Source organism: Archocentrus centrarchus, chromosome 12, assembly GCF_007364275.1.
Source record: "Archocentrus centrarchus isolate MPI-CPG fArcCen1 chromosome 12, fArcCen1, whole genome shotgun sequence".
Lineage (NCBI taxonomy): Eukaryota > Metazoa > Chordata > Actinopteri > Cichliformes > Cichlidae > Archocentrus > Archocentrus centrarchus.
The window spans coordinates 15793345-15819388 of NC_044357.1; the positions used below are offsets into that span (position 1 = coordinate 15793345).

The 26044-nt window shown below is 37.5% G+C and overlaps 1 protein-coding gene across 1 annotated transcript in view; it reads right to left on the reverse strand.

Annotated features, from left to right (window-relative positions):
- The window catches only part of LOC115789321 (transmembrane protein 132C), a 156123-nt gene that overhangs the window by 31152 nt on the left and 98927 nt on the right, over positions 1-26044 (reverse strand). Inside the window, exon 4 of the mRNA XM_030742693.1 lies at positions 7122-7311. Within this exon, the coding sequence (XP_030598553.1) occupies positions 7122-7311 (190 nt within the window). The remainder of the gene's footprint in view (positions 1-7121; positions 7312-26044) is intronic.

Here is a 26044-nt window from a genome sequence, read left to right on the forward strand (position 1 = left end):
GCGCTCTAAGAGCTGTTGGTTAACTTGTGTTCTTCAGGGGGTTCGACAGCATGAAGACTCTTGTGTTCACTATTGAAGCCAACAAAGGAACATTTGCTATGCTTTGATTGTAGATGAGACATTCTGAAAGCAGAAGCGGCTATAAAAAAGTAAATAATGGCAGACTGCATCGTTCTTTGAGAGTGTGCCAACCTAGCTGCTATGTGGGCATTTTGAAATTTTCTTTTTTACATAGCGACAAAGAGAGGTAGGCTAACAGATGAAAAGCTTTGACTACAAAGAAAGTTGTTCAGTTCAGTAGGAGAGGAAAAAACTATTTTTGGTGCTGACTCTGGGCTTTGAAAGTTTAACAGCGCTTAAATACGAGGCTATAAATCATTTTAAAGAAAGGCAAAACCTCTTTAAAAAGTAACTTTAAACAACTGAATGGAGTTAGAGTGAATAAATCTGAATTTGTCCTGATGATTATTATTCTAGACAAAGGTGCTTACCCATGACCACAAAAACAGTTAATGCAGAGCTTCTTGCTAATGGTGCTGATTATAATGTTATGGGACTGCAAGCACAAAGCGAACGTTATTGAGTTTGAAATAGAGTGAGTTTCAGAAGCTATGAATAAAATGCTAATGATTACATTTGGGATGTACTGTAAAGAGCTATGGGGGCCAACTGGCTGTCTCTTCTAATGAGAGAACAGAGAGGCGGGGAGCAGCAAGAGAGGGATCAAAAATTCATGGGAGGATGCAGTAAAAGTAGTGCGCACTCAGCTGGCATGTTCTCTGCATGTACTGTCTTTCAAGCTTATTAATGAAACACTTTCACTGTCTCCCCTCTCATCTGGTTCCAGGTTGTGTTCAGCATTGCAATTTTCTCTGATTATCCCTTTAGAGTCAGCATAACCAATATCATTTAAAACCAACAATTTAGCAGCATTTGTCTTGGTGACAGTGAGCTGGCATTCACAAGTTCAGAGTTCAATATCTGAGTAATGCACAAGAATTCTCACACAGTAAGAGAAAAATAGCAGCATCTTAAGTACAGACAACTTCCTCTGAGCTTGTCCTCTATTAAATGTATTGATTTATGAGATTTCAAACAAGAGTATGTTATAAACTGTAGACAAGACCTACTGAGGGTTTCTCAAAGGAACACAACTCTTCATCTAAACAAGCCACGCAATCTAGTATTAACTACTAAAAAACTGCACTCTTATAAAATCTCAGCAGTTTTCAGTAATAATAAACTCATAAATTTTCCTGTAATAAGCGTCACTTAATATTAGCAACACAATCTCTCGATTATTTTGTTTTGCTTGAGGCTAACAATGCATTAAATATCTCAACATTGATAGAAATTGGTTTGGGAAGTGTAATTATTCCATGCCTGTGTCAGAATTCTTTTTTTCATTTCAAGAAAAAATTAAACTTTAAGCTGAATCCTACATGACTTATTCAGAAAAAAACAAACAAGAAACTGCATTGTCTTCAGCTTTCAACTAGCATTCTATAATACCAAGTCCTGCCACAAAAGATTCAAAATTGTAAGTCATCAGTTGAACTACAAATTGCTTTATTCAATTTTCCTGGAAAAAGGATCTGCTATGAAATTATGAACTTTGTCTATTGTTGCAGGATGACTATTCAATACTGGTCTCTGTCTCTGCAATAAGTTGGTATGTATAGAATTTACCGAAATGTACCTTCAATAAAAATAAATGAATAATATTTCAAATAAAAAAATGTCGGGGTATTCATAAACTGATCTCACCCATCTTTTGTTCTGTTTAAATGTGCCCTCTTCTCTACTTGGGGTTTGCACACATTTCTCTTGTTTTTTTTTTTTTAACCTTTATAAGATTTTTTTTCACACTTTACCTTTTTGTATATGCCATTAAAAAAAGATCACAAAGAGGAAAGGTATTTAGAAAGTTATTCCAGGCCATTTTCAGCAATAACCCCCCCCCCCCCCCCCAAAAAAAAAAACAAAACAAAACAAAACAAAACAAAACAAAAACAAACAAACAAACAAAAAAGAAAACTGTAGTTAAAAAAAAAAAGTTCTGCACTTCATGTTTGGCAGCCAGCAGGTACTGGGTAAGCATGAGTATGTGTGCTTCTCTGTGGGAGTTTAGGCCAGAAGCAATCACAGAGAGATGAGAGTTCTCTTCAACAGGGGTGTCTGGCATTCTGTACCCAGACAAGTACTGCTAAGAGCCAGAAATGATTGGTGTCTACCTACGCATTTTACTGCAAAGGTGATGGCTTATGTCACATATCTATCCATCCATCCATCCATTCATCCATCCATCCATTCAATTCAAGGTCGTAGGGGGCCTGGAGCCTATCTCAGCTGTCATTGGTCGAGAGACAGGGTACACCCGTATGGGGCCTACAGTAAGAACACCCAGTTTGCTTAGACACTGACTCATCTGCCTTTAATTTACTACCTGGTTCATAACATGGAATATGTGCTGTCAAAACACAGGTGCCCTTTTCAGAACAGAATTTGTTATCAGAAGTCAGAGAGACATCTAACGTCTTTAAGACTTCACCAAGACGATCTCTCCAAGTTAGCAGTGGCTAAAAGTCCCACACATGAGAGGTGATCAAAAAGGTTTGGGAACCGGACAGCAGTATTTGACATCATCTTCTCTTGCATTGTTTGGCCATTTTAAATGAGGCTGCCATTTTTAGATCACTCTGCAAAAGTCCCATTATTTACCCTTGGAACCTACTTGCTCCTTCAACTTGACTTTTGGAAAGCGGACCAGCTTGCAGGGAACCGAATCTGGCAAGTATGGTCTAGGTAGTGTGTGCCGATTGTGTTGGCATGGCCAAAAACCTCTCTGTGCATACACAACAATATTTTCCAGTGACTTTTCTTCCTACAATTCCTCTGGAAGTTACAGTTGACTCATCTCGCCTGAGGGGATGAATTCATGGTGCAAAATCTGCCCAGCTGGAGACCCAGGTCTCATTACTGCAAACCTTTACATTACATTTGGGGCCGTTTTGGTGGTGTGTGAGTGCACAGTTCCAGAGCTCAAAACATAAAGTGATGTAAGTTTAGCAGCTGCACTGCATTCCACCTGAACATGTCAGGAAAATGATCTCAAGTAGCAAATCAGCCAAATTTAAATCAAATCAGATTTAGAGTCTTATAGGCCAATTTCCAAAGCCTTTTGATCACACACCGTATTGCATCAGGTGCTTTTTACTTAAGCGTATGCTTGTACGTGCTTTCCCTATAAAATAAAAAGACCTCTGGTTGTACTCATTTTTTGTAGAGTTAGTGTAAGCTGCCATTTTTAAATAGCTTGTATTAATACGACAAAGAGGATGAGGCATCTTGTGTGACTTTATTGATTTACGCTGTAATTAAACTTTAAACCAACTACATAATGTGTTACATAAGTGTACAATTTATTGCAGTTCTCAGCCATGAATAATGGATTTTTATCGATAACAAAATATGGAGGACATTTTTTTTATTGGTTAAAATGACAAGATAATTTAAAAAAAAAAAAAAATTTTTTTAACCAAATTTCCAATACTAAGAAAAGAAAACAGAGGACAGCTTTTTCAAGGTTTACCTTAATTATTGCTATGTACTTTTACATAGCCTGGGTATTCTTCAAAAAATACATGCTGTTGAGTGGGCTTTCAGTTCATTTTAGATAAGCCTTGGTGTATTTTAGGGATCTCCCCAACCCAGATGCTGTGTTCATGTATCTCAGCAAACATACAGAAAATTACAAATCAAGAAGATTTTTCTTCTTCATCTCTTTACTCAGAAAATCATTTTCTTGGAATTAGAGGAGCATATCTTGCTTTTTATATCCTGTCTAAAAGCAATTAATGTCCTCAAACATTTGGTCAGTCACGTGCAACGGGCACGTGAAAAGTTACCAATCAGTGTCACGTCTGCTGATAATTTGTGATTACTGCGTTAACTAACCCTCCCAGATTCACAGTTACTCGAATGGGGAACAACAGGTTAAGTGTTTGTCTGTAATGTGGTGGTCCATGAAACTTCCCCGAATAAGACACTTGTCTTAACATGACCCTAATTTTCTACTAAATCAAGTATGACACCTGTTTACTTTTTAAAAAATTCTGGCATGTTATCTTTGTTGTTTCTATTTGGTCACAGTTGTGACCAAACAGAAACACAGTTCTTGTATATTTACTGTTTCTGCTTTACTCCTCTGTGTTTCTACTTTTTCCTCTTGCATCCTGTGTTGCCCTCTGCCTTTTTGTTTAACATTGTGTTATATGTCTTATGGTAACTTCCTGTTCAACTTTGAAGGTCATTTTCCCATATGTCTTCCTGCCTTTGTTACTTTTCTCTGCTTTCTTGATTGCCTTCAAACATCAGCTGTACCCATCTTTGTCTCATTTCCCAGCCAGTCCTCTGTGTATATCTAGTCTTGCTTTTTCCAATACCCATATGCCCATCGCCTGCATTCCTGTGCTGCTTGCCTTTGTCTCCCGTGTCACCCCAACTATCTCAGTTTGTGCTTACTTTAGTTTTTTGTCACTTTAGTAAATTATACTAAATAATCTTTTTTATGATTATAGCTCACCTTTAGATTTTCATTCATCTTCATTAGGCTCCTCTTTCACATAATACTTGGCATTGAAGTGTGTCAAAATGTGTTCATAAGTAGTCTACGAACATCAGGGTTGCCATAATATTTTCATTATTATTTCCTCTATCATTTACCCAGTTTGAAAGGACACCACTAGATCCTGGCATTTGAAAACTAGAAGCAGAAAGTGTTTATTATTTCTACTTAAGAATGATGACTGAATTACCAAAATAAACACTGATTAATGTTATGACAGCTATAAATACTGACTAATTATTAAATTGCTAAAAACACACAATATGATGTTGGCTGTGTCTTTTATTTCTTCTTAAATCAAATTTTGCACACTGTCAGTACTTTCTGAAATGCTTAAGTCAGCAGTTCTTTGACTGCATTTTCTACACATCCTTTTCAATAAGTGCATTAGACAACTTATTATTTAGTATTACTATTATTTAATACAATGTATTAAATAACATGACACTCGTTTAACATGACACTAAAAGTGGAAAAATGTTGCCAAAGCCTCAAAGCTACATTACTTGTCATGAACAATAAATCAACAGTGTACGACTGCCTCACAAAATTAGTATGATAAAAGTTTATGAAGTGCTCGAAAGCATTTGATTTTTGCATGACCATAATCAATGACAAAAATTAAAACTGCCCTAATCTCTTTTCAGCACACAGAATGATTTTCCTCAAAAAACAATTAACAATAATTCATTATGTTTACACAGTCATTATCAAAATACAGTTAGCAATCATGAGCTTCTTGCCAATTCATCCACATTTGGATTGTTAAAATCCAACTCAATTTAACTTCTTTTTATTTTGCAAATTGAGAGCCGCATTCAAGAGCTTCAGGACGATTAGAAAATGCAAAGCTTTGTTTTAAAAATAATTAATTGGTCTGGCTTTTTAGGACTAATAAATGGTGATTACTTTGCCATATTTTTTCATATGGCACACTGTTATTATTTATAAAGGGTCAAAATACTAATGTATTTTGTAAAGTCCGAAACAAACAATGCACAATGGCAATGCAAAGAAACTTAATGGAAAATGAATGGCTCTTAATCAGGATAATACTTTGTTGGTCACTGAATAGAATATACTGCTTTTATGCCCTTTATGGATTCTGCATTATAAAAATGTTCTTTATTGTGGGAAAATTAAAACTATGATCTTAAAATACAAACTTGTTTTTTAAATGTCACAGTAAACAAGTAAAAGAAGCAGTTGCCAAGTAACTGCCGAAACAATCTTAGAAAACATGATTGAATGTAGGTGTTGAACTTCTACTATGTTTAGCTTTTAAGTTGATCTCACAAATATTCTGCTGTTTGTGGGGTTTATGTCATTATATCTCTGAATTTGTAAGTTCGCTCACTTACAAAGAAATGGACAGTCTCTAATTTTTAATGGTAGTTTTTAACTTAATGGAGACAGAATACCAATCAAAAATCCAGAAAAATAATATTACATAAAAGTTATAAATTGAGTTGCATGCCACTGAGTGAAATAAGTATTTGATCCTCTACAATCCAGCCAGAATTCTGGCTCCCACAGATATCAACCAATCAATCAACGAATCATCCAACTAATCACATATACTCCTGATCTCAACTCATTATGTGTATAAAGCACGCCTGTCCACAGAATCAGATTCTTTCACCACCATGGACAAGACCAAAGCGCTGTCAAAGGACGGACAAGATTGTAAACCTGCACAAAGCTGGAATGGGCTACAAGACCATCAGCAAGAAGCTTGGTGAGAAGGTGACAAATGTTGGTGCAGTTATTTGGAAATGAAAGAAATTACAATTAATCAAAAATGTAAAAAAAAAACCTGGTGAACAACTACAAGAAGTGTCTTATACCTGTGCTTGCCATCAAGGCTTTCTCCACCAAGTACTGAGTCTTGTTTTGCTTCGGGATCAATTTATAACTTTTATTTTGGGATTTGGGGGGGGTTACATTCTTTCTCAATTAAAATGAAACTACCATAAAAATTAGAAACTGTTCATTTTGGAAGTGAGCAATTTTTAAGACAGCTGTCCTGCTGCAAGGGGCACTTTTACATACAGTGTCCTACACTGTTGTGTATTAAGTTAATGTTACATATTAACCATGTTTGTGCCATTATGATCCTTTTCTTCTAGGTGTTTTGGTCTCACATAGACCTTTCCACGCATACCACACAACACTATCAAATTTAATCTGTGTGTGTGAAAACAATGAAGGGTTGTATTTGCAGAGGAATATTGTTTGGGGTAAGACATTAGCGACAGTAATTTTGTTGAATAATATCCCCACAAAGCAGCACAATTATACAATTTATAATACTGGAAGTAAAAAAATAAGCTGTAACTATCTGTGAAAATCATGACTTAACAATAGAAACAATACGCTCCAAATAATATATCAACATTGCAAGTATTTGTTTGGCTGATGCCAGTTAGTCTAAAGCTGAACTGAGAGATATTCCTTAATACACACATGCAACTTCCAGCCAGTCACTCCTCACCATGGCTAGTGGCACGATGCCACCCAGGTCCTGTGGTGCTAGACGGATGAGGGTCTGCACTTCACTGGTCAGGGTGCGGGTGAGCGGATACTCGACCTGCCATGCCACTTCCCTGCTCCCCTGAGTTACCATCAGCCCATTTACCTCCAAGTCTACCTGCAGCACTCGCTGGTAGCCCACTGCCTCGACTCTGTAGAAACAGAGAAAGAGAGGATAAAAATGTGTGTGTCAGGAATGGATTTTTGATAAAAGGTTAAACAAAATGTTGGCATCAAAAGGAAAGTGAGGAAAATTGAAAGAATCAAACAAGACCTTGAAGTAATGTGAACACAAAGGAATGATGAAAGTATTAAAAGAAGGTGGAGAGGCTGAGGAGGGGAAACAGAACATTAGTCAGCCAATACAACGAAAACTACAAAAAAGAATTATACTGCACATTTTAAGCAGCAATGCATGCAGATATTTTGTGGAATATTCTATTTTCCATAAAATTTAAGCAACAAAATTCCCATCACAAAATCTGATCGGAAATTAATCAGTTTGCAGCAGCATTAAAGTTCCACGAACCATAGTGTGTAGAAAAAGTAAAAACTAAACAATCATTTATTTATCCTGTTTCAATATGGAGTCTCTCTCTTACAAAGCTTGCCAGGGTCATGCAAATCATTTCCTCACAGCTGACGGAGATGCAAACAGAACAGAAAAACAGTGAACGTAAAAGAACCCCTCAAACTGATCAGATTTGCTCAATGCCTCCCTTGATCAAGCTGCTACTTCTCATCTCTCTTTGTCACAGTCAAAATTCAATGCGACACCAATTTTTTTTTTAACAATCTCACACCAGTGTGAGTCTGGATGTGACTCACAGAGGTAAACATTCATGTTGTGAGTGTCTGCTACTTTAAATGACAGCAACAACAAAGTTTAAAAAATTAAGATGCTTAATTTCATAAAATACAAGAGGTAATAAGTATGAAAATTCCAAGCTATTTTTAGCATTAAATCTGTTGTTAATGTGTACTATAGATAAAGCCTAAAGAGTGTGCTTGCTTTTTTGGTGTCACGCAATCAATAAAAAGATGGAGAGAATCCAAATTGAGGTTCAAGAGAGAGGTTTTAAGGGATAAGATCCAAGGTTTTCCTTGAACATATTTTGGCCAAGTCTGCAGTTAAATATCCCCCAACTCCCCCATATGTTCACAGTTCAGATGCTAGCCTCATTTCAAAGTGCAGATTTAAGGATCTTCTCTGGTTAAAAAAAAAATGCAAGGGAAGACAGTTTTGGAAACTAAAAATCAGTGTGGATGAAAACTGCTTAAATAGCAGTTCTAGGTCAGGCAGAAAAACATCAGTTTCAGTGGGCAGTGTTCTGAATTATACAAAAACATGCTTTCAAATAATCACTGAGAAGCTTTGGCTTGGGGTGATCACAGAGGAATATAGCTGTGAATCTGACCCCACAATGAGGACTGTTAGGGTGCAGCTCTGTTTGAACACTGAAGCCTATCCCAGCTGCCAAAGAGTGCAGAAAACCATTCACACTCACAGTCACACCTATGGGCCATTTAGAATCACCACTTAACCTAACCCCACTGTGTGTCTTTAGACTGTGGGAGGAAACTGGAGTACTGGGAGAGAACCCAAGCAGACATGGGGAAAACATACAAACTCCACACAGAAAGGCTCCGGTCAGATGGTGGATTTGAACCCAGGACCTTCATACTGTAAGGCAACCACCCCTGCCCTAATAAAAAAAACAAACAAACAATAAAGACAAATACATTTTGCTATATTGTTATATTTTTTATCTATCCATCTTCTTCCGCTTGTCGTTTTCAGGGTCACAGGGGGGCTGGAGCCTATCCCGGCTGTTACGAGGCAAGAGGCAGGGTACACCCTGTACAGGTCGCCTGTCTGTCGCAGGGCTAACCCCCCCCCCCCATAGAATCACCAATTAACCTAACCCCACTGAGTGCATGTCTTTGGACTGTGGGAGGAAGCTGGTGTGCACACAGAGAACCCACACTAACACAGGGAGAACATGCAAACTCTACACAGAAAGGTCCCGGGCAAGGTGGATTCAAACCCAGGACCTTCTTGCTGTGAGGCAACAGTGCTAACCACCATGCTGCTTCTATTTTTCAGTTCCAATAAATAAAAGTCTTGAAATTCAAGAGGATGTCAAAAATGTGCCAAGTATTATCTTCTACTCACCTTTACACAATATTATAAGCATCCAAAGTCATACAGTGTTTTTGAAATGACACAATAAAAACATATCAACTGAAGAATTTTTAGTGTATAAAATCTGAATCATTAAACTTGTGATAGATTGTTGACCTATCTACACACTTCTTTTGTCCAGTATTAGCTGGAATTGGCTCCAGCCTACAGCTGTGTGAATAGATGCAATCTTTGGTCCACAAGTTCAAGGGAAATGCTGCTAAATTTGCAAACTAACATAGGTAAGATCTGCTATTAGCGACACATACTGTCCCCACTCCCATAGTAGGGCCCACCCTCACTAGAGAGCAGCTTTAATGGCAAGGATCCTACAACAGGTGAACCAATTTTTTTTCATAGCAGTAATTTGGCATAGGGTTAGATACAAAAAAATGGACAATGCACAATGCCTGTCATGTTAAGCTGTTTTATCTGAACACATAATAAAAGTGTTTTGTTTAATAAAAATACAAGCTGGGGAAATGGCCCAAGCAAGGTAATGACTGGACAGCATATTTAAAAAAAAAATCTGTTGATTAAAACAGCCTTTTATGGAGTCTGATGGTATAGTGACCCCATGTATTTAAAATAGCCATCACTTTTCAACTCTATGGGCAGCCAGGCAAAAAGAAAAGTCTTTCTGGCCCATAAATTATTTAGGTTAGACAGCAGCTATGCTAAGGCTTTGCTTATACTGAAGTCTGTATGACAATCAAATTATGATGCTGAATATAAGTCTGAGAAAAAAGAAAAACTTTGAAACATGTGGGCACATATTAAAATGCCACAGCTACAATTTACAATTCAAATACACCCAGTTGTGCCATTAAAAACACTGTAAAGAAAACAAAAAACAAGAACTCTAATTTACACAGTATAGTTATTAATTTATATATTTGATCACTGTGCTGCTTGTTTTGCAAGTTCTGGCAAGTTGGAAAGTATCGAGAGATGAACTAACATTCATCTATTTCATGGGATGAGATTTGAGGACAGTTAGAAAATGTTATTCAGTATTGGCAAATGTATTCAGTGTAAAGTAAAGACAATACACCTCTCTTTGTACAAAAGATGTGGAGAAGGAGAAGACATTTCTCTTTGACTTACCCCTCTCTCTATCACATTGTTCCCTACTTTCATTACTTTCTGTGTTAAAATTCTAAAGAGGCCAATCAACCTTTTTGAGATTGGATCGTTGCCACTGGAAAAAGTCTAAAAACTAAAATGAGGGATTTAAAAAATAATGTTTTTAAAAAAAATCAACAGCTTTGCTGAATATTAGACTAGAATAAATTAGTTGTGATGATACTATATGCTTACAAAATAAATAAATAAAATAAACCAAACAGTAATTATGCTAGTAAATGGCTTTTGCACTTTGAAAACCGCACTTTCATGTAGGGGACACTTAAGCGATTTCTTGACCATTTCTGGCTCTTTGAAATCGTTTCCCTTCTTAAAGTAAAAACATCAAAAACAGAAGAGAGCGACTGCTGAGCGCAAACATCTCACAAAACACATACTGTAGAGTTTAGTGCTGTTTGGTTAGCCATATTAAAAGATTTGTTGAAAATCCTATCAGCGAGCGCCATCGAATGAGTATCAGTCATTTGATGGACCTTACTCAAATCCATCTATTTCTCGTTCCCTTTTTCTTTTCTGTTTCTTTCTGAGGCAAATATTTGGAGTGCTACAGAGCTACAGTATCCCCTACTGCCTGGCACCATCCTGGGCCCAGCGATAGTGACTGTAGTGATTATGTGATTTACGCTTTATGGTGTATAATTACAGCCAAATCAATTATCTCTAACAGACAATTTTGCTTTACAAAGAAGCTGCAAGCAATCAGAGCTTTTAGTGCTGAACACAGAAATCCACCTCCACCTCTCTCCAAGTCTAGGCTCTTTGTATTTTTTCTGTGAGGTAGACTTTTTCTAATACTCTTCTCTTCATCCCTTCCTCATCTTTAATTTATTCCTCTCGCTGACCCGCAGTGTTGTGTTACTCTCAATAGAGGGCAGTACGCTCTCTCTCTCCCCCCCTCACCCCTTCATCCAGCATGTGTTTGGGATGATGAATGTCTGCAGCGCACCAGCTGGAGAGGTCAGGCCGCTTCTCTGTGTCTCATTAGAAACATAACTGCACCGTGTGCCCTTTTCTCACAGCGATTACCATACAATTTAATACACTCATACACACACTGGCAACTATCACTACTATCACCCTGAGTTATGGATGTGGATGAGAGCAAGAGGTGGACACAGTGATAGAAAAAAAAAAAACAGAGCAGAAACAGGGTTAGAAGGGCTCAGATAAAAGCAAAATGTCTACTGGGATCACAGAACTGGCTATACCGCTATAAAAGCGAATAGTGACAAAGCCCTGGTATCATAGTGGGTTTGTTGTGGTGAAATGAGGTAGAAAATCGGTCATGTCATTTTGAGAAGGCTTTTGAGGTATCTCCATTTGTCAGTCCTATTGCTGGATGTAAAAGCATAAACAGAACAAGGTAAAGGAATCCACTCAGAGGGGGGAGAAAAAAAAACCCTCACACTTTCAATTCTGTAAGATATATTTCAAACACACCCTTGTAGCAACAAAAGGGTTCTGTCAGGAAAAAAATGAACAGGATAACTGGGAAAAAATGACAAGAATGAAATTCCTTTTGTTCGTAAATAGGAAAATAAAAGTGGAGCTAAGGAACACAAAAGCCCTGTTAACCATGCAGTCATGTTTTCCTCTTTTCACTCTTAAAACCTCTGTGGATATCTGTCTTGAAAAAAAAAAAAAAAAAGTAGCGAAAGAAAAGTCTGCTGTCTCTTCTGGAGACCTGAGGGGGTTCGTTTCATGCACAGCAGTGATTTGGTTAGCACTGACAACAATGATACATCAAAGACCTGAATCTGTTTCAACACTGTGAATTGACAGTGAGTCCAGCAATAGAAGGAGAGTTTGTATGTGTCTTTATATATTAGATTGTTATGTAAAAAGCCTTCTTTCAGGTAAATGTGGATGTTTTTTTTTTTTTTTATCCATTATGTGAGCAAAAAAAAAAAAAAAAAAAAAAAAAAAAAAAGATAACACGGCTAAATGGATCATCTCACTTTTTCAGCCAGTGTGGGGACATGCTATAGCTAAAAACAGGATTGGCAGCGGCACTTTTTGTGCAGTCAGATTTCAATGATAGATATTCTTTCAAATGAGGTTTGGCTTGTTTGATGTGCTATAGATAGGGTGTTTGTTTTTGTGACCCATCACACATGATTTCCTGTGTGTTTGTGCATTGGTCATACTAGCAAGAGAACAGGACATCTGCATGAAAAATGCATTCCAAGAAGGATATGATAGAGCTTTTGGCAGTAAGAAAAAAAAAAAATTACCAGATGGAGAAATTGCATGGACATCAGTGGGCACGGTCGTGCTGGCCATAACTGAATCCTGACATGTGAGACCAGTGTTAATTTAAAAATGTGATGATGGGTAGAATGAGAAACCCCCAGCTGTCCATCTATCTTTGCACAAACCCTGCTTGCATCTCACTTGTATTATGTTTACTGCTTTAAATTAAAATAAAGGTCTAAATACAGAGAAGGCACCAGGAGTTCTGCATTCACGCAGTCACTCGCTTCATTTCTTCAAAATACCTTCTGGAAATTTCCCAGAATGTTATGTCCTCTGTGCCTGTTGTGAAGACATTTTTTTTTTTTTTGTGTGCGAATGGAAAAAAGAACGCGACTTTCTGTTGGTTTCTGAAATGTGTCAGTTGGGTCACACAGACCTCACAGTCACGAGGTGGAAAAAAAGCGACAAGATTTTATTATTCAATGTAAAGCAACATCAAATGAATAATTTGGCAATGTGTAACCAAACAAAATGTGACAGTGGCATATTTTATGAGGAGTCACGTACAGGAACTATTTCTTAGTAAATCCAGCGGGGTGCCACGACTTCCTGTAATCTGCTGTTTGTCTGGCTGTGACAAAGTCCAGGAAGTTGAAGCAGCAAGAGAGAAAAATAATGAAAGATATTTTTAACCTTCCTTTTTCTACCCAGATTAAAGTAATGAGTGTCAATGATGAGCTTAAAAGGACCTGCTAGGCTCATGATTGATCTTCAGACAGAGAGAGCATTAAGTGGAGTGCCAAACAATGTCGACCTATTGCATTATTGTAATCTTTATCATCTTAAGAATTGCATTTTTCCCCCCTTGCTTTCTGAATGTCCTGGTGCACAGACATGAATGATGTACTTCTGCAGCTGTTTTAATTATTTGTAGTTCAATTACTCGCCAGCTGTGTGGCTGACTGCTATTTGTGTTGGAGTCTAGATGTCTCTCAAACTGAAATACATTTTGATTCTAATTGGTTTGAAGACCTCAAGGGAAATCAGATAATAGCTCCAATGAATAAAAGCTGGTTTCAACAGGAGCTCCATCTGCTTCTTACTGTGGTGTAGCTATAAAAACCACTGCATATTAAAAGTACAGACTACTCCTGACTCTACTAGTTCACCTGAAGCTAACCTAAATGTGTGTGTAATGAGGTCTTTTAGCCTGATGAAGTTGGGCGTCATTAGAATATTATGATTAATAAGTCAGGATCTGGTGCAGAAGAAACCAAATTTTTTGTGTGTTGATGGTGTGTGTGTGTGTGTGTGTGTGTGTGTGTGTGTGTGTGTGTGTGTGTGTGTGTGTGTGTGCGCAATCCAGGGGAGTTCAAGCTCTCCTCTCTAATGAGTTTCACTGTCTCTGGTCTAATATTTGCCTTTTCACTCCAATGATGCTAATGAGATCTTACTGAAACTTGCCAACGACACGCCTTCTGTGAACAACACACTGAAATGCAACAGAATGCTATTGTTTGGAGATGGTTGCTACCTCTGTGTTATTCAGAAAGCTGGAGTTGGGGGTTGATAAACAGGTTAGGGTAACAAATAATATAAAAAGTGTCAGAATTATTAATTACTTAAAAATAAGCAAAAAAAAAAAAAAAAGAAGAAGACAGCTCACTGAGCCGGTAAATGTACAGAGCTTAGAGAACATCTATTCTATAATCCTAACCTCGTGGTGTCTGGGGAACTAGTGGCTTCCCATACCACGATATCTGCTTCATCTGGCATCACTTAAACTGATCAGGTATAAGGAGTGATAAAGACTGGCATATGACAGACAGATAATGAAAGAGATCATAAAATGAAACCATGTCAAGAGGCAGATGAAACGCAGAATAACCAATTTATGTATGTGGGAGATTTCCCTCAGGATCTATCAAACACTCCTGTCCTTGTCAGTACAGATTAGTTTGCTTTCACAGTAGGACTGCAGAGTGTGGAAAGGGTGGAGACCAGAAGGTGAAAAAAAAAGAAAAAGAAAAACTGAAAGAGAAATATTGCAGTCCCTGTCTGAAATTGCCTTTTTGGCTTCTCTCTTCTTCAATATTTTCTGAAATATGCCCCCCCTCATTTTGTTTGTTTTGGTCTTTTGTTGTCTTGCATGTCTGACCTCTGTTCTTCCTTTTTACCCCCCCCCCCCCCTTCTCTCTAACCCATCTTTGCTTTCTCAACTCTTTTCTTCTCTATGCCACATTTTTCATATTTTTTTTTTCAAATGTGTGAAATGAAACAGATGTGGCTCCATGTGTCAGCCACTCAAAAAGCAGTGTCACCGCTCTACATCACATTGTAACAAAAAGCTATCAGACCCCAGAATGCAGTCAAGGAAACAGAGACATGTCTCAGAAAATTGGAAATATTAATGTGGTGAAGAAACCAAAAAAAAAACCCCAAACAGACCAAAAAAAACCCAAGAAAAAACAAACAAAAACAACAACAACAACAAAAAGCAAACAAGCAAAAACACCTTGAACTCATCTTTTAAGAATTTAATAGATAATTGGAAGGAACTATATGCTTTACTACATAAATTTTAGTCTATTGTTTGGTGGATGCCAGGTAGCATAATGGCATCATAATACATAATAAATATGATAATATTAATTTTTAGAAAAATAAATGTAATGCTACTGTTGTGAAATGAAACGATAAAATACTTTTATAAGGTATGCTTCAAATTGGTCATTTTATTGCCCATTTGTAACAGATTGCGAGGCAACATGATGACATCACAATATCTGAAACAGAAAAGAACCTTCAGGGGCCTAAAATGTACCTGCCAAGTTTGATTATTCAACTCCTGATCACGTAGGAGGAATAAGACACTAGCAAAAGTATTGCATGTAAAAGTTTTTAAAATTTCACGATCTCATGTGAGAAAAATCCCCTCCTGATCACACAGCAACAATGGTGCCTGCATGTAAAAGGGAATTTCAACTCATTAAAATCTAAAAATCAAACTAAAAACCTCATGCTTCTTAATATTGATGCATTTGCGAACTCTCTTATTTCTACTAATTATATTCAATTTGTAATACTAACTAAATTTCCTTTTTAGAACCATAGCCGTTATTGACAGGTTTGCTGAATGCATCAACAAAATGCTGTTTATTTAATCTGTTTTACCAGCTATATGTTTACTTCTGCCTCTTAAGGTATTATGAACATTATAACATTGTTTATTTCTCCTTTTGTTTCGTCAGTTGCAACTAAAGAAAAATACCTCAACAGCTACTGAATGGATGGCCATGAAATGTATAGACAATTACAATACTGTGCAAAAGTCTTGACCCACCCCTCATTTCTGTAAATTTTGCTTCATTGGATTTTTTTTTTTTTTTTCCCAGTGGTCCTTTTGTTTGTTAAGCCACTAACTGAGTGAAGCATTCAAGCATAAAAAGCACCTAACTCATTGGGTGAAACAATATAGTGCCTATACCATAGAAAAGTATTAAAGAAATTACAAGAATGCTGCCTAAGAGAGTTCACACTGTGTTGAAGAAAAAGGCCTGAATTATGCTTCTGCACCGGGTCTTTGTGGGGCCTACGTACTTAACCAGAAATCCCCTCTGAACCCTACGTGTGCAACCTACAACATAACCTGACACGCACCTCTTCATAAATGTAAGTACACGTTGGGTCGACATAGCCAAAAAGAATTGTGATTGCCACGTAGGGTTCAGCGGGGACTTCCGGTTATGTACGTGGCCCCCGCAAAGACCAGACGCAGATGCATAACTCAAGCCTAAAGGTAGTTATACCAAATACTGACTTTCAAGATCGTTAGAATTGTCCAAACTCAGGTTTTGCTTTATATACTGTATTTCCATGTATGTTTGCACATGTTTCGGTGTTGCTGCATTTATTTATTTCCATTCATTGTATGCTGCCCGTGTAGCTGTGATCCTCTAGTGCTTGTTTTACTGCCATTAGCATTAGAATGATAGCACTGACACTGTCAGCATGGCATTTTGATGTTAGCATTTGTTTAACACAGTTTTCAGGTAGTTTTTGCATATTTGAAGAACAAAATAAGACATTTTTTTTTTTTTTACACATTTATCCTAAACTTAATCAAAACTAACTGTTTTGTTATAATACATGCATGATACAGAACAAAAATTATGCATTTAACCATCCAGCAAATTACATTTACAGATTTTAGCCAATGCTTTACAGTTTCACTTGTTTTCAATTCAGATACCTTTGAATAAATGCAGATTCTGTGAACCTTTTAACACAGTTCATTGAGACACCTACAGTGTAGCATACGTACAATATTGAAGAAATGGTGATGAAATAAAGCAGATTTTAATAAATGCATTTGTATTCAGTCTACCAGGCCCTGTAGTTGTTTTTTTTTTCCACAGATATGAATTCCTTGGTACCCTTGGCACATAGAGGCCACATAGTGCCAGACTGAAAGCCACCAGCTATTACTGTCTTGTAACTATTGGCCACTGAACTGCTCTCAAGGACCAGCTGGTGGTTGTAAGCCATGCTGAACACAGTGAAAATGATACAACACAATCAATCAGTGTATAAACACCATCTTCTCTACCCTTATTGATTTCAAAAAGCTGTAGCAGTGTTGGTAAAAATCTCCAGAGGGCTATGGTGCTCATCCTCTTATCCTGGACAATGAGATCAACTCAGTGTGACTGCCTAATCTCTCCCTTGGAGCTTAAACTCTCCACCAGAAATGGCACTTCCTCTTTTCCTTGTTACTCACACATATACACACAGATGACAAGAATTAGATTAAGTTGTCCTTTTCATTATTTGCCTCTCAGTTGGTCCTTCCTACTGTTAAAGCTTGTGAAAAGCATAATTTGAGGCTTTGTGCACTGTGCCCTGAAAGGCATCATATTTAAGGAGTGTTTCTGTGTGCTTTTGTCTTTTCATCTTGCTTTTCTGATTTTGGCTTACCGCTACAGCCACTTCGTACATTCCCTCTCTTCTTTTTTTCTTGTTTTGAGTCACTTTATCTCTCAGCGGGCCATAACGATGTGAGAACAGAGGGAATCTACCATGTAATCACAAGTTTCCCCCCATTTCACTTCTCTTTCCTCTTCTGATCTCATAACTTCAGAACGTCAGTAGATATATTTGGCTGTAATATTTATATAGAATCAAATGGAGCATTTAATGCTGAAAACCCCCACTAACTTCACAGTATTTTATATTTTACTGGTCTGTGGGGTCTGAGTATATTTTGTGTTTTTAAAGAGTGAAAAGCTTCAGGAATGCCATGTATGACTTGTGACTTTCTATTTATTGATAGAAATCTGCTACAAAGACGGTTTCACTGCTCGGCTTGTGAAATCATCTAAATACCAGCCACATGATGCTGAAATATAAAAAGGCTTAGTAACATTTTCTGTACTGTAGTTTAGAAAGTCAATATAATGTCTGACTTTGGAAAGTAAAGTTTTAAATTAAAGACTACAATGATTACTTTTGTAGAGGGCCTAACCTCTCTGTATTTGCTCTGCATATGTAATACAGTTTTTTTTTTTTTTTAAAGTTAGGTAGTTAAAAAAGAAAACCCTGTTTGAGGATATATGGGTTGAATAAGGCAAATGCAGACTGATAAGGGCAACAACCACTTTTCACTGTTAAGAGCTTTCTGTGGGCAGAACAAGAAAATAATAAAAGCCTCAACTTATCTCCATGACTACACCATATAAAGAGGATGCCACATCCATTTAAGTCTGTTTTGTCCTTCTCTTTGGTGTTATAGTCGCTGGCTCTAGGACCCAGAGTTTTGAGTTTTGTCTCATTATAGTAGTTTGTTTGTTTCTTTATATTTATATTCTTAGTTTTTAAGTTCTTTTAAGTTCTTGTCTGGTTCTGGTCATGGTTTCAGTTTATATTGTATTTCCTTTGTCCCTATTTTTTTCTCTGTCTCTGTGTTTTGTCTTTTATCCTCGTGCATTTAGCTCTTAATCTCCTGTTTAGTTTCTCTCTGTTTAGTATGTATATTTTTAGGTCTTCTTAGTTTAGTTACCTGCGTTCTGTTCTTGGTTATAGCTTATTTGTATTCTTGAGTTTTCTTAGTTTTGCTTCTCCTTCCTTTGCTGCCTTGTCGGTTTGGAGTTTCAGTTTATCCTTGCTCTCCCTGTGTTCCTGTTAAGTCTCCATCTGTATAACGTCCCTGTTAGTTGCTTCCTGTCTCATTTTGATAGTCTCTTGTCTCTCATGTTTTGTATTTAGTTCTACTTCCCTTGTCCTGTTTTCCCGAGTCTCAGCTGTGCTCTCACCTGATTCCTCTTCTTTACCATGTGTGTATATATTGTCTGATTCTTTCCTTGACCTTTCTCGCACCATCCCTCAGACCGGGTACTATGTTCGCTCATGTTCCTAGTCTGTGTTTCCTGGTTCCAACCCAGCTCTGTGTATTCTGTTTTGGTAAAGCCTTCAGCATTAAAGCTGCTTCTTTTTAGTTCACATCTTGTTTCCCCGAGTCCTGCATTTTGGGTCCAACTCTGCCTGTTTCACTGCACTTCGTGACTGCACTTATTGGTAACCCACAGCTGAAACCAAAGTCCCCGTACACTAGACAGATGCAGCAGGTTGCTGGTTTGATTTTATATGATAACTTACATCCTTTGCATAGTGAGTTTCAGTTTCCTCCTTTTGGACTAACGCCAGAGGTCAAAACATTACAGTATTTCTCAAAATGTGCATTTGAGGATGAATGACCCAGCTAAATAAAGCAATCTAAAACTAAAAGTAAATAAATTGTTCAGGCCTGGCCAACAGCACAAAAAGGTGACAAGAGGTTGGGACAGCCACACAATAGGCCATAGTAACTTATCACCCTAAGTTAATTAAATAGTGAATGAATTAGAAAGAAAAAAAAAATGAGAAAGACCAGAACTGACAGTGCTGGCGCGGTGCTTGGTCTGTCGGCGCAAGAGACCTTTTTGCTAGTGCTAGCCTCCTTTAAACAGGGGCAGGGCAAACCATCCATTACTCCATCCTGACACAGCTGAGAATGAGAGGAAGGAGATAAGCAAAAGCTGAAAATAAAAGAGAAGACACAAAAGAGGAGAGGGAGTGAACACAAGGGGATGCATAACAGAGCCAATAAAATGTAGAGCCTTGTAACCTGCAAGTATTAACATTTTACTATGCCTGTGTTGAGGGTGTAGTAAAATCTGGAAAAAAAATACTGCTTGAAATTGTGCACGTTTAATGATACTTGCTGTTGATTGTCTTTGCTCTTGTAGGGTTTCTGATGCAAATTGCTTTTTTGAGCCTTTAAACTAGCAATATTTGGTGAAACGTGAGATGCCAAAACATCTTAAGAAACACATGGGTAATGTTACATGTCAGTATCCATGTAGATTGGATTAAGACATGTTTAACATACACGATACACTACACTGAGTGCACAGAGTGAGGGGATTTAATGAAAAAGTAATATGACACCACATTGATGAGTCTTAATAAATCACTGCTGTCTGCATGTTAATATATAAGCCCCTTGGCTACAATCTAAATAAATTGTTGTGCTTTGAGGAAGTCTTATTAATATTGTGTGACAGTGTATCTATTTACTTTGTAGTACATAGATACTTAGAGATACAACTCCAATTTCCTAGAAGTTGGGATGTAAATAAAAACAGAATACGATGATCTCAAAATCTCATAAATACAAATTTTAAATCTTTAAACTGACAAATTTTGACATTTGTGAAAAATATTATATAGCTCATTTTGAATTTGATGGCAGCAACAAATTCAGAAAGGTGGAAAAAGCTGGAAAAGTAAGTGGTACTAAAAAGAAACAACTGGAGGAATATTTTGTAACCAATCTCAGAAGTAACAATGGGTAAAAGGTTTACCAATCTACAAAAAATGTGTGTATAAATTGTAGAACAATTTCAGAATAATGTTCCTCAATGTAAAATTGTGAGGACTTTTAATATCATCTACAGTACATAATATCATAAAAAAATTCAGAGATGGCACTGCATTAAAAAAACAGGTATGATTCTGCCATGACTGCACTGCGTGGGCTCAGGAACACGTCCAGAAATCACTGTCTGTGAACACAGCTCACCGTGCCATCCATGAATGCAGGTTAAAACTCTATCATGCAAAGCAGAATATGAACATGATCCAGAAATAACATCCAAAAAACATAGTTGAGCAAGACAATACTAAGTCTCATACTGCATCTATTATAACAGCATGGCTTTGTAGTAGAAGTGTGTGGGTGCTGAACTGGCCTTCCTGGAGTTCAGACCTTTAACCAAGTGAAAACATTTGTTTAACATGGAAAACATGGAACATAAAATATGACAAAGAAGACTCTGGACTGTTGAGCAGCTAGAATCCAATATCAGACAAGAAAGAGAAAACATTCCTCTCCAAAAAGTCCAATAACCGGTCTCCTCAGTCCCCATATTGTTAAAAGAAGAGTGGCTGCTACACAGTGGTAAATATGGCCCTGTCCCAACTTTTTTCTCTTCTACTATGAATAAAATATAGATTCCTTTCCTTTCCTTACTTCTACTCAGCACCTCTACACTCAGGAAATAAAAACAAAGAAAAAAAATCTGTATTTAAGCGTTACTACATTTACCTTCATTGATTCAAATGAACTCCACTACCGGACTACTATATATATATATATAAAAAATACTTTTTTCTCTTAAATATCTCCCCTTCTTAAACAAGTACGGCTCCATATTTTTTTAAAAGGGTGATCTGCAATTCAGTTATATGTGTTTAAATGTACAAGTTGTGGGAGCAGCATTGTGCCCCTGGTGTAGTGCCTCAGACTTTTTTGGGAGCCCTTTGTCCTTGCCTTGTTTTACTAGTAAATTTTAATGAAGTCCATGTTTCATTCAATGTAGTATTAGTGCCATTGTGGGTTAGTTTATTATGCTCATGGGTCATCATTAGACTGTTTTTTTTTGTACTTGTTTGGCTGCATCTGACTCAGAGAATCGATATGAAAGGAGCATTAATTTCTCTTGACACAAATTGTGCAGTTTTGTTCTGCTTTCTTTGTTTGGTGCTTCAGTACATGCCAGAGAAATGGTTGAAGAAAACTATCAGTGGCAGTAAGCCACGTATTTGACATCTTGGTTTATATTGCTCTCTCATTAAAATATGGTGGAAATCTTGTTTATATCTTCAGGGTTTTACATGCATCATCGACTTGTATGCAACACATGTTTTCAGAGGCAGGCTTTAATATTTTATGCTACCTTGAACCAGTCTAGACACCTGCATGATTTCTGGCCACAAATCTCACACTGTCTCTTTCACACAGTCTCTGAAGTACAAACAAATGTAAACACTTGCAATAGGCTCACATGAATGTTCACATCTGACACAAACCTAAACAAACAAACAAACAGAGAGCTCCCTGGATGAGTTTCTCTGAATCGGTGTATCTGGGCAGGGTTAATAAGAATGCTGACCCCACAGTGACCCCTTTCTGATCTGGGCCCTTACTTCTTCTCCCTTGCCTCATTAATCTGTCAAGTAAACAGAACCTTTGCCACATCACCCTCTGGATAAGAGAGGTATTTGATGAGAGAGCGATATATAAAGCTGCCCCCCCCCCCCCCCCCCCCCCCCCATACATTTTTTTTACATGTTCTTTAAAAGACTGTAATTCACAGCAAACAACTTTTCAAGCTTGTAATTCTCACTTTCTTTCCCCACATCCCATTGAATTTTAAATTATATTTTGGGAATTCTTGTTAATATATACATGACAATTTTAATGCTTTTATGATAAGGGAAAAAGATGAGCTCTACTAACTTCACTCCATACACCATGTTTAAGTTGGAGCAGGGCTGTGTGCTGGAAATCCCTTGACAACTTCCTGCACTACCTCAAAGAGAACTCTAAAGCATTAACAGGGGCCAAGGTTTCAGAGGATGATTTATTAGAAGATGAAGTGGATCAGAGGGTCTAAGCCTAGGGTCCCAATGCCAATAGGCCTGCCTTATCAAACACCACCAGGCTCCATGGCCAATCTCCAGCTTGTCTGTGGGCAACTCCCCACCAGCGCTGGCTTTGGTTGCTGATAAGTCAGATTGAGGAAGTACAAAGCTTTGTTAGGAGGAGAGAAGAAGAGACTTCAGAATGAGGTCTATTCTCCATTCCTAAATAATTATGCTTTTAAAATATCCAGAAAAGTTTAACTTTAATTCTAACACTTCAAGAAGAATTCAAGGAGCCCATCTGATTTTGGGTTTCTGTACAAACCTGCAGTGTAGGGCTTTTGATTGTAGTGATAGTAATAACATTAACACTATGTGGGCATATGAGATATACAATATACAGTGAAGTTTTTACAGTTCTTGGACAGTAATCAGTTATTTAGGCAGAGAAAATATAATAGCTACATAGCCTACTCCAAATATTTTACAAATATCAACCTTAAGGCTCAAAAGAGCCTTAAGGTTGATATCTGTGTTGCTTATAGTCACTTCTCTTCTTAAAGTTCTCTCCAATGAGGAAAAGCCCTGCTGAGAGTAATCCGTGTCCTTGCCAACAACAACTTCCTTTCTTAGACTATAATCCTTCTTTTGAACGCTGAGTTTATTTTTTATCAGGAACCTTCGAAACTTTGCTTGGATGCAGCCGAGGTTTTTCTACAGGCATTGCTTTATTCTGCTCCGTCTCTATGGTTGCTACCTCTTTCATCACAAGCAAACCACTCATTCCTGATATTATTGCTGACTTTCGACCAGAAGACCTTAGTTTGAGTCTCATCTAGGACCTTACTTTTACTTGTTTAATTTTGACTTGCTGTTTGGTTAAGTTTAGGCACAAAAATCTGGCCTTGCCTCATCTAAACCTAACAAAATCAAAGTACTTCTTCACACAGCTGCTACAGATTGCTTAACTTCAAAACTTAAGTACAGTTCACAGGAACAGTTTGCAGAAATAAGCTACGGAGTCATTTTCTGTGGGAAGAAAGTCTTGATTAATTTGAACTTCTTTGGCAAGGGCTTGAATGTAGCAGGCATATATGTGAAAGTCACACACTCCAGTGTTAACTTGACAACACTGAAATTGATGTGAGCCCCAAACAAATTATAAAAGAGCACAGTTGAGTCAGATAACAGAAGCAGTTATCCTCCTTCCTCCTTTCCTGGAGATTCTCTGCATCAGTTTTTCGTGCATAGTCAAGGCCACATTCAAAGGCTCTGAAGGCTCAATCACGGTGGATTTACTTCACACAGGCAGATACAGTAGTTCACATATATTTTGTAGTTCAAGGGTATGAGAAAATCCACAGCAAACATCTAATTCATGTCTTAAGTGGTTAATGGAGAAGGTTAGATGGAGGAGAAGGGAGAGTGCATCTAGGAAGATGGGGTATAAATCATTCCCCTGAGATTTAATTAATTATATTTCATTAGTGGCATTTGTCATGTTGATTTCCATTAATGATGGCAGATTGGAGAGAATAAATAAGACTTGTGTTTTTATCTAGACTCAGGGAGAGTCTTTATGGTTAGAGCATAAGAAAGCCCAGCAACATGTAGGACTCATCTGCCACTCATGTAAATTAAATTCTAAACAGTCAATATTACAGATATATCTAACCATCTCACACAAGTCTTGCTTGGACCACTGCAGGAATCTTTTTAATATAAGGGAGGTGGTGAGAAGAGCATGTTTCATCAATGCATTAGTGACCCTAAGGGCAAATGCAGGTAAAGAAGAAAAACGATATCCGAATGATTGCTTAAAAGGATTATGGCATGTGTTCATATATTTTTCCACACTAAATTGTAAGCTATCTCTACCTGCGATAAGCCAGTGGAAGAAAACAGCAGTTCACAAACATACAAATTAGACCACCTGGGAGGGTAATTGCTTCGTCTCCCCTATCCATCAACTATAACATTGCACTTTCAAGACCCTTCACATATCCAAGGACATGGAAGAAAAAAACATGCACAAATGCACACCTACACACATAAATGCATCTTATCTCTTTCTTACACTGGCTTTTTCTTCCTCTGTCTCCCGTTACACACACTGCCTAAATCTTTCCATTTTGCCTTTTACAGTAGAGCATACTGTTTTAACCAGTGTTAACCGAGCACATAACAAAAATAGTGAAAACTGGTATACTTTTCGAGGTCCTTAACAATGGTCTTCAGTTCTTAAATTTCCCACTTAATCACAAACAATCACAAACACACCAATAAGGGTACATGGCTTATGAGATACCCTTTGCAGGAAGGTCATTAAGATCCATGCATCTTGCTGATGCATGGTGAGTTCCTCTATTGTAATCAGATTGCACTGAAGGGACCTTTGATTTAACTCCAGTTGTAAATGCAGTCCCACCACTCCTGCTTGGTCTGGCCATTGATTGTATTTGTTCATTCGCCATGTGAGCTAAGCTCAGTGCAATCAGAAAGAACAGTGCACGGCCCTCTGACCTCTTCTTGTGAACAGAGGGGAACTGAATATTGAACTCCTTCCTCATTCAATCTTCACTCATCATTGTTCTGTCAATTACTCCAGCTACTAACAACTCTCTGGCATGGAGTAAAGCTGGCGTATAGACACATTCTTCCCCAAACAGTGCACATTTACATAGGCAGGGGCGCAGTCAAATGTCACTACTGAATGAACACACTGTTCTTTAAGTAAACTCTCACTCTTGTATATGTATGTACACCTAAACTGCATCTCTTTAGGTTAATTCTAAATTCTAAAATTGTACATAAGGAATATAACCATTATATCCACTATCTGATGACACCATTGCTCAAAATAACCAATGTCGTATGTCAATGTCAAATTTCTACTATTTTCTAATGACAGGATTTGCATAAGAGAAGTTACACAATAAGTGGCTTGCATTTCATATCAGGCGTAGAGAAAGTGAGCGAATCTGTCATCGAGATGGAGAGAAGAAGTGATGAGCAGGAGAGGGCGCAATCATCTCCTTCCTGACAATGCTTTAGGCTATTATTACTATATCATGAGAACAATCATTCAAATTGTGTTACAATGTACATGCTGTTTCAGGGTCACTTAGGCTTGCATAACAATATTATATATACAGCAAAGCTTTCATGCAAGTGAAACCGAGTGGGCTGTTCAAACCCTTGGCCCCAAGTAGCCTTTGTTTGATTTAACACTGCCAAAAATACAAGGTCCGTTTAACCTTCCATGTATTTGCTGATCCTTGACATATATGATTATCTCCTCATATCTATGTGTCTACCTATCTTATCTATTTAAATTGGACTTCTAAATGAGACAGATTTTTATTGAGAAAAGACAGGTCTCTATCTTAATAGAA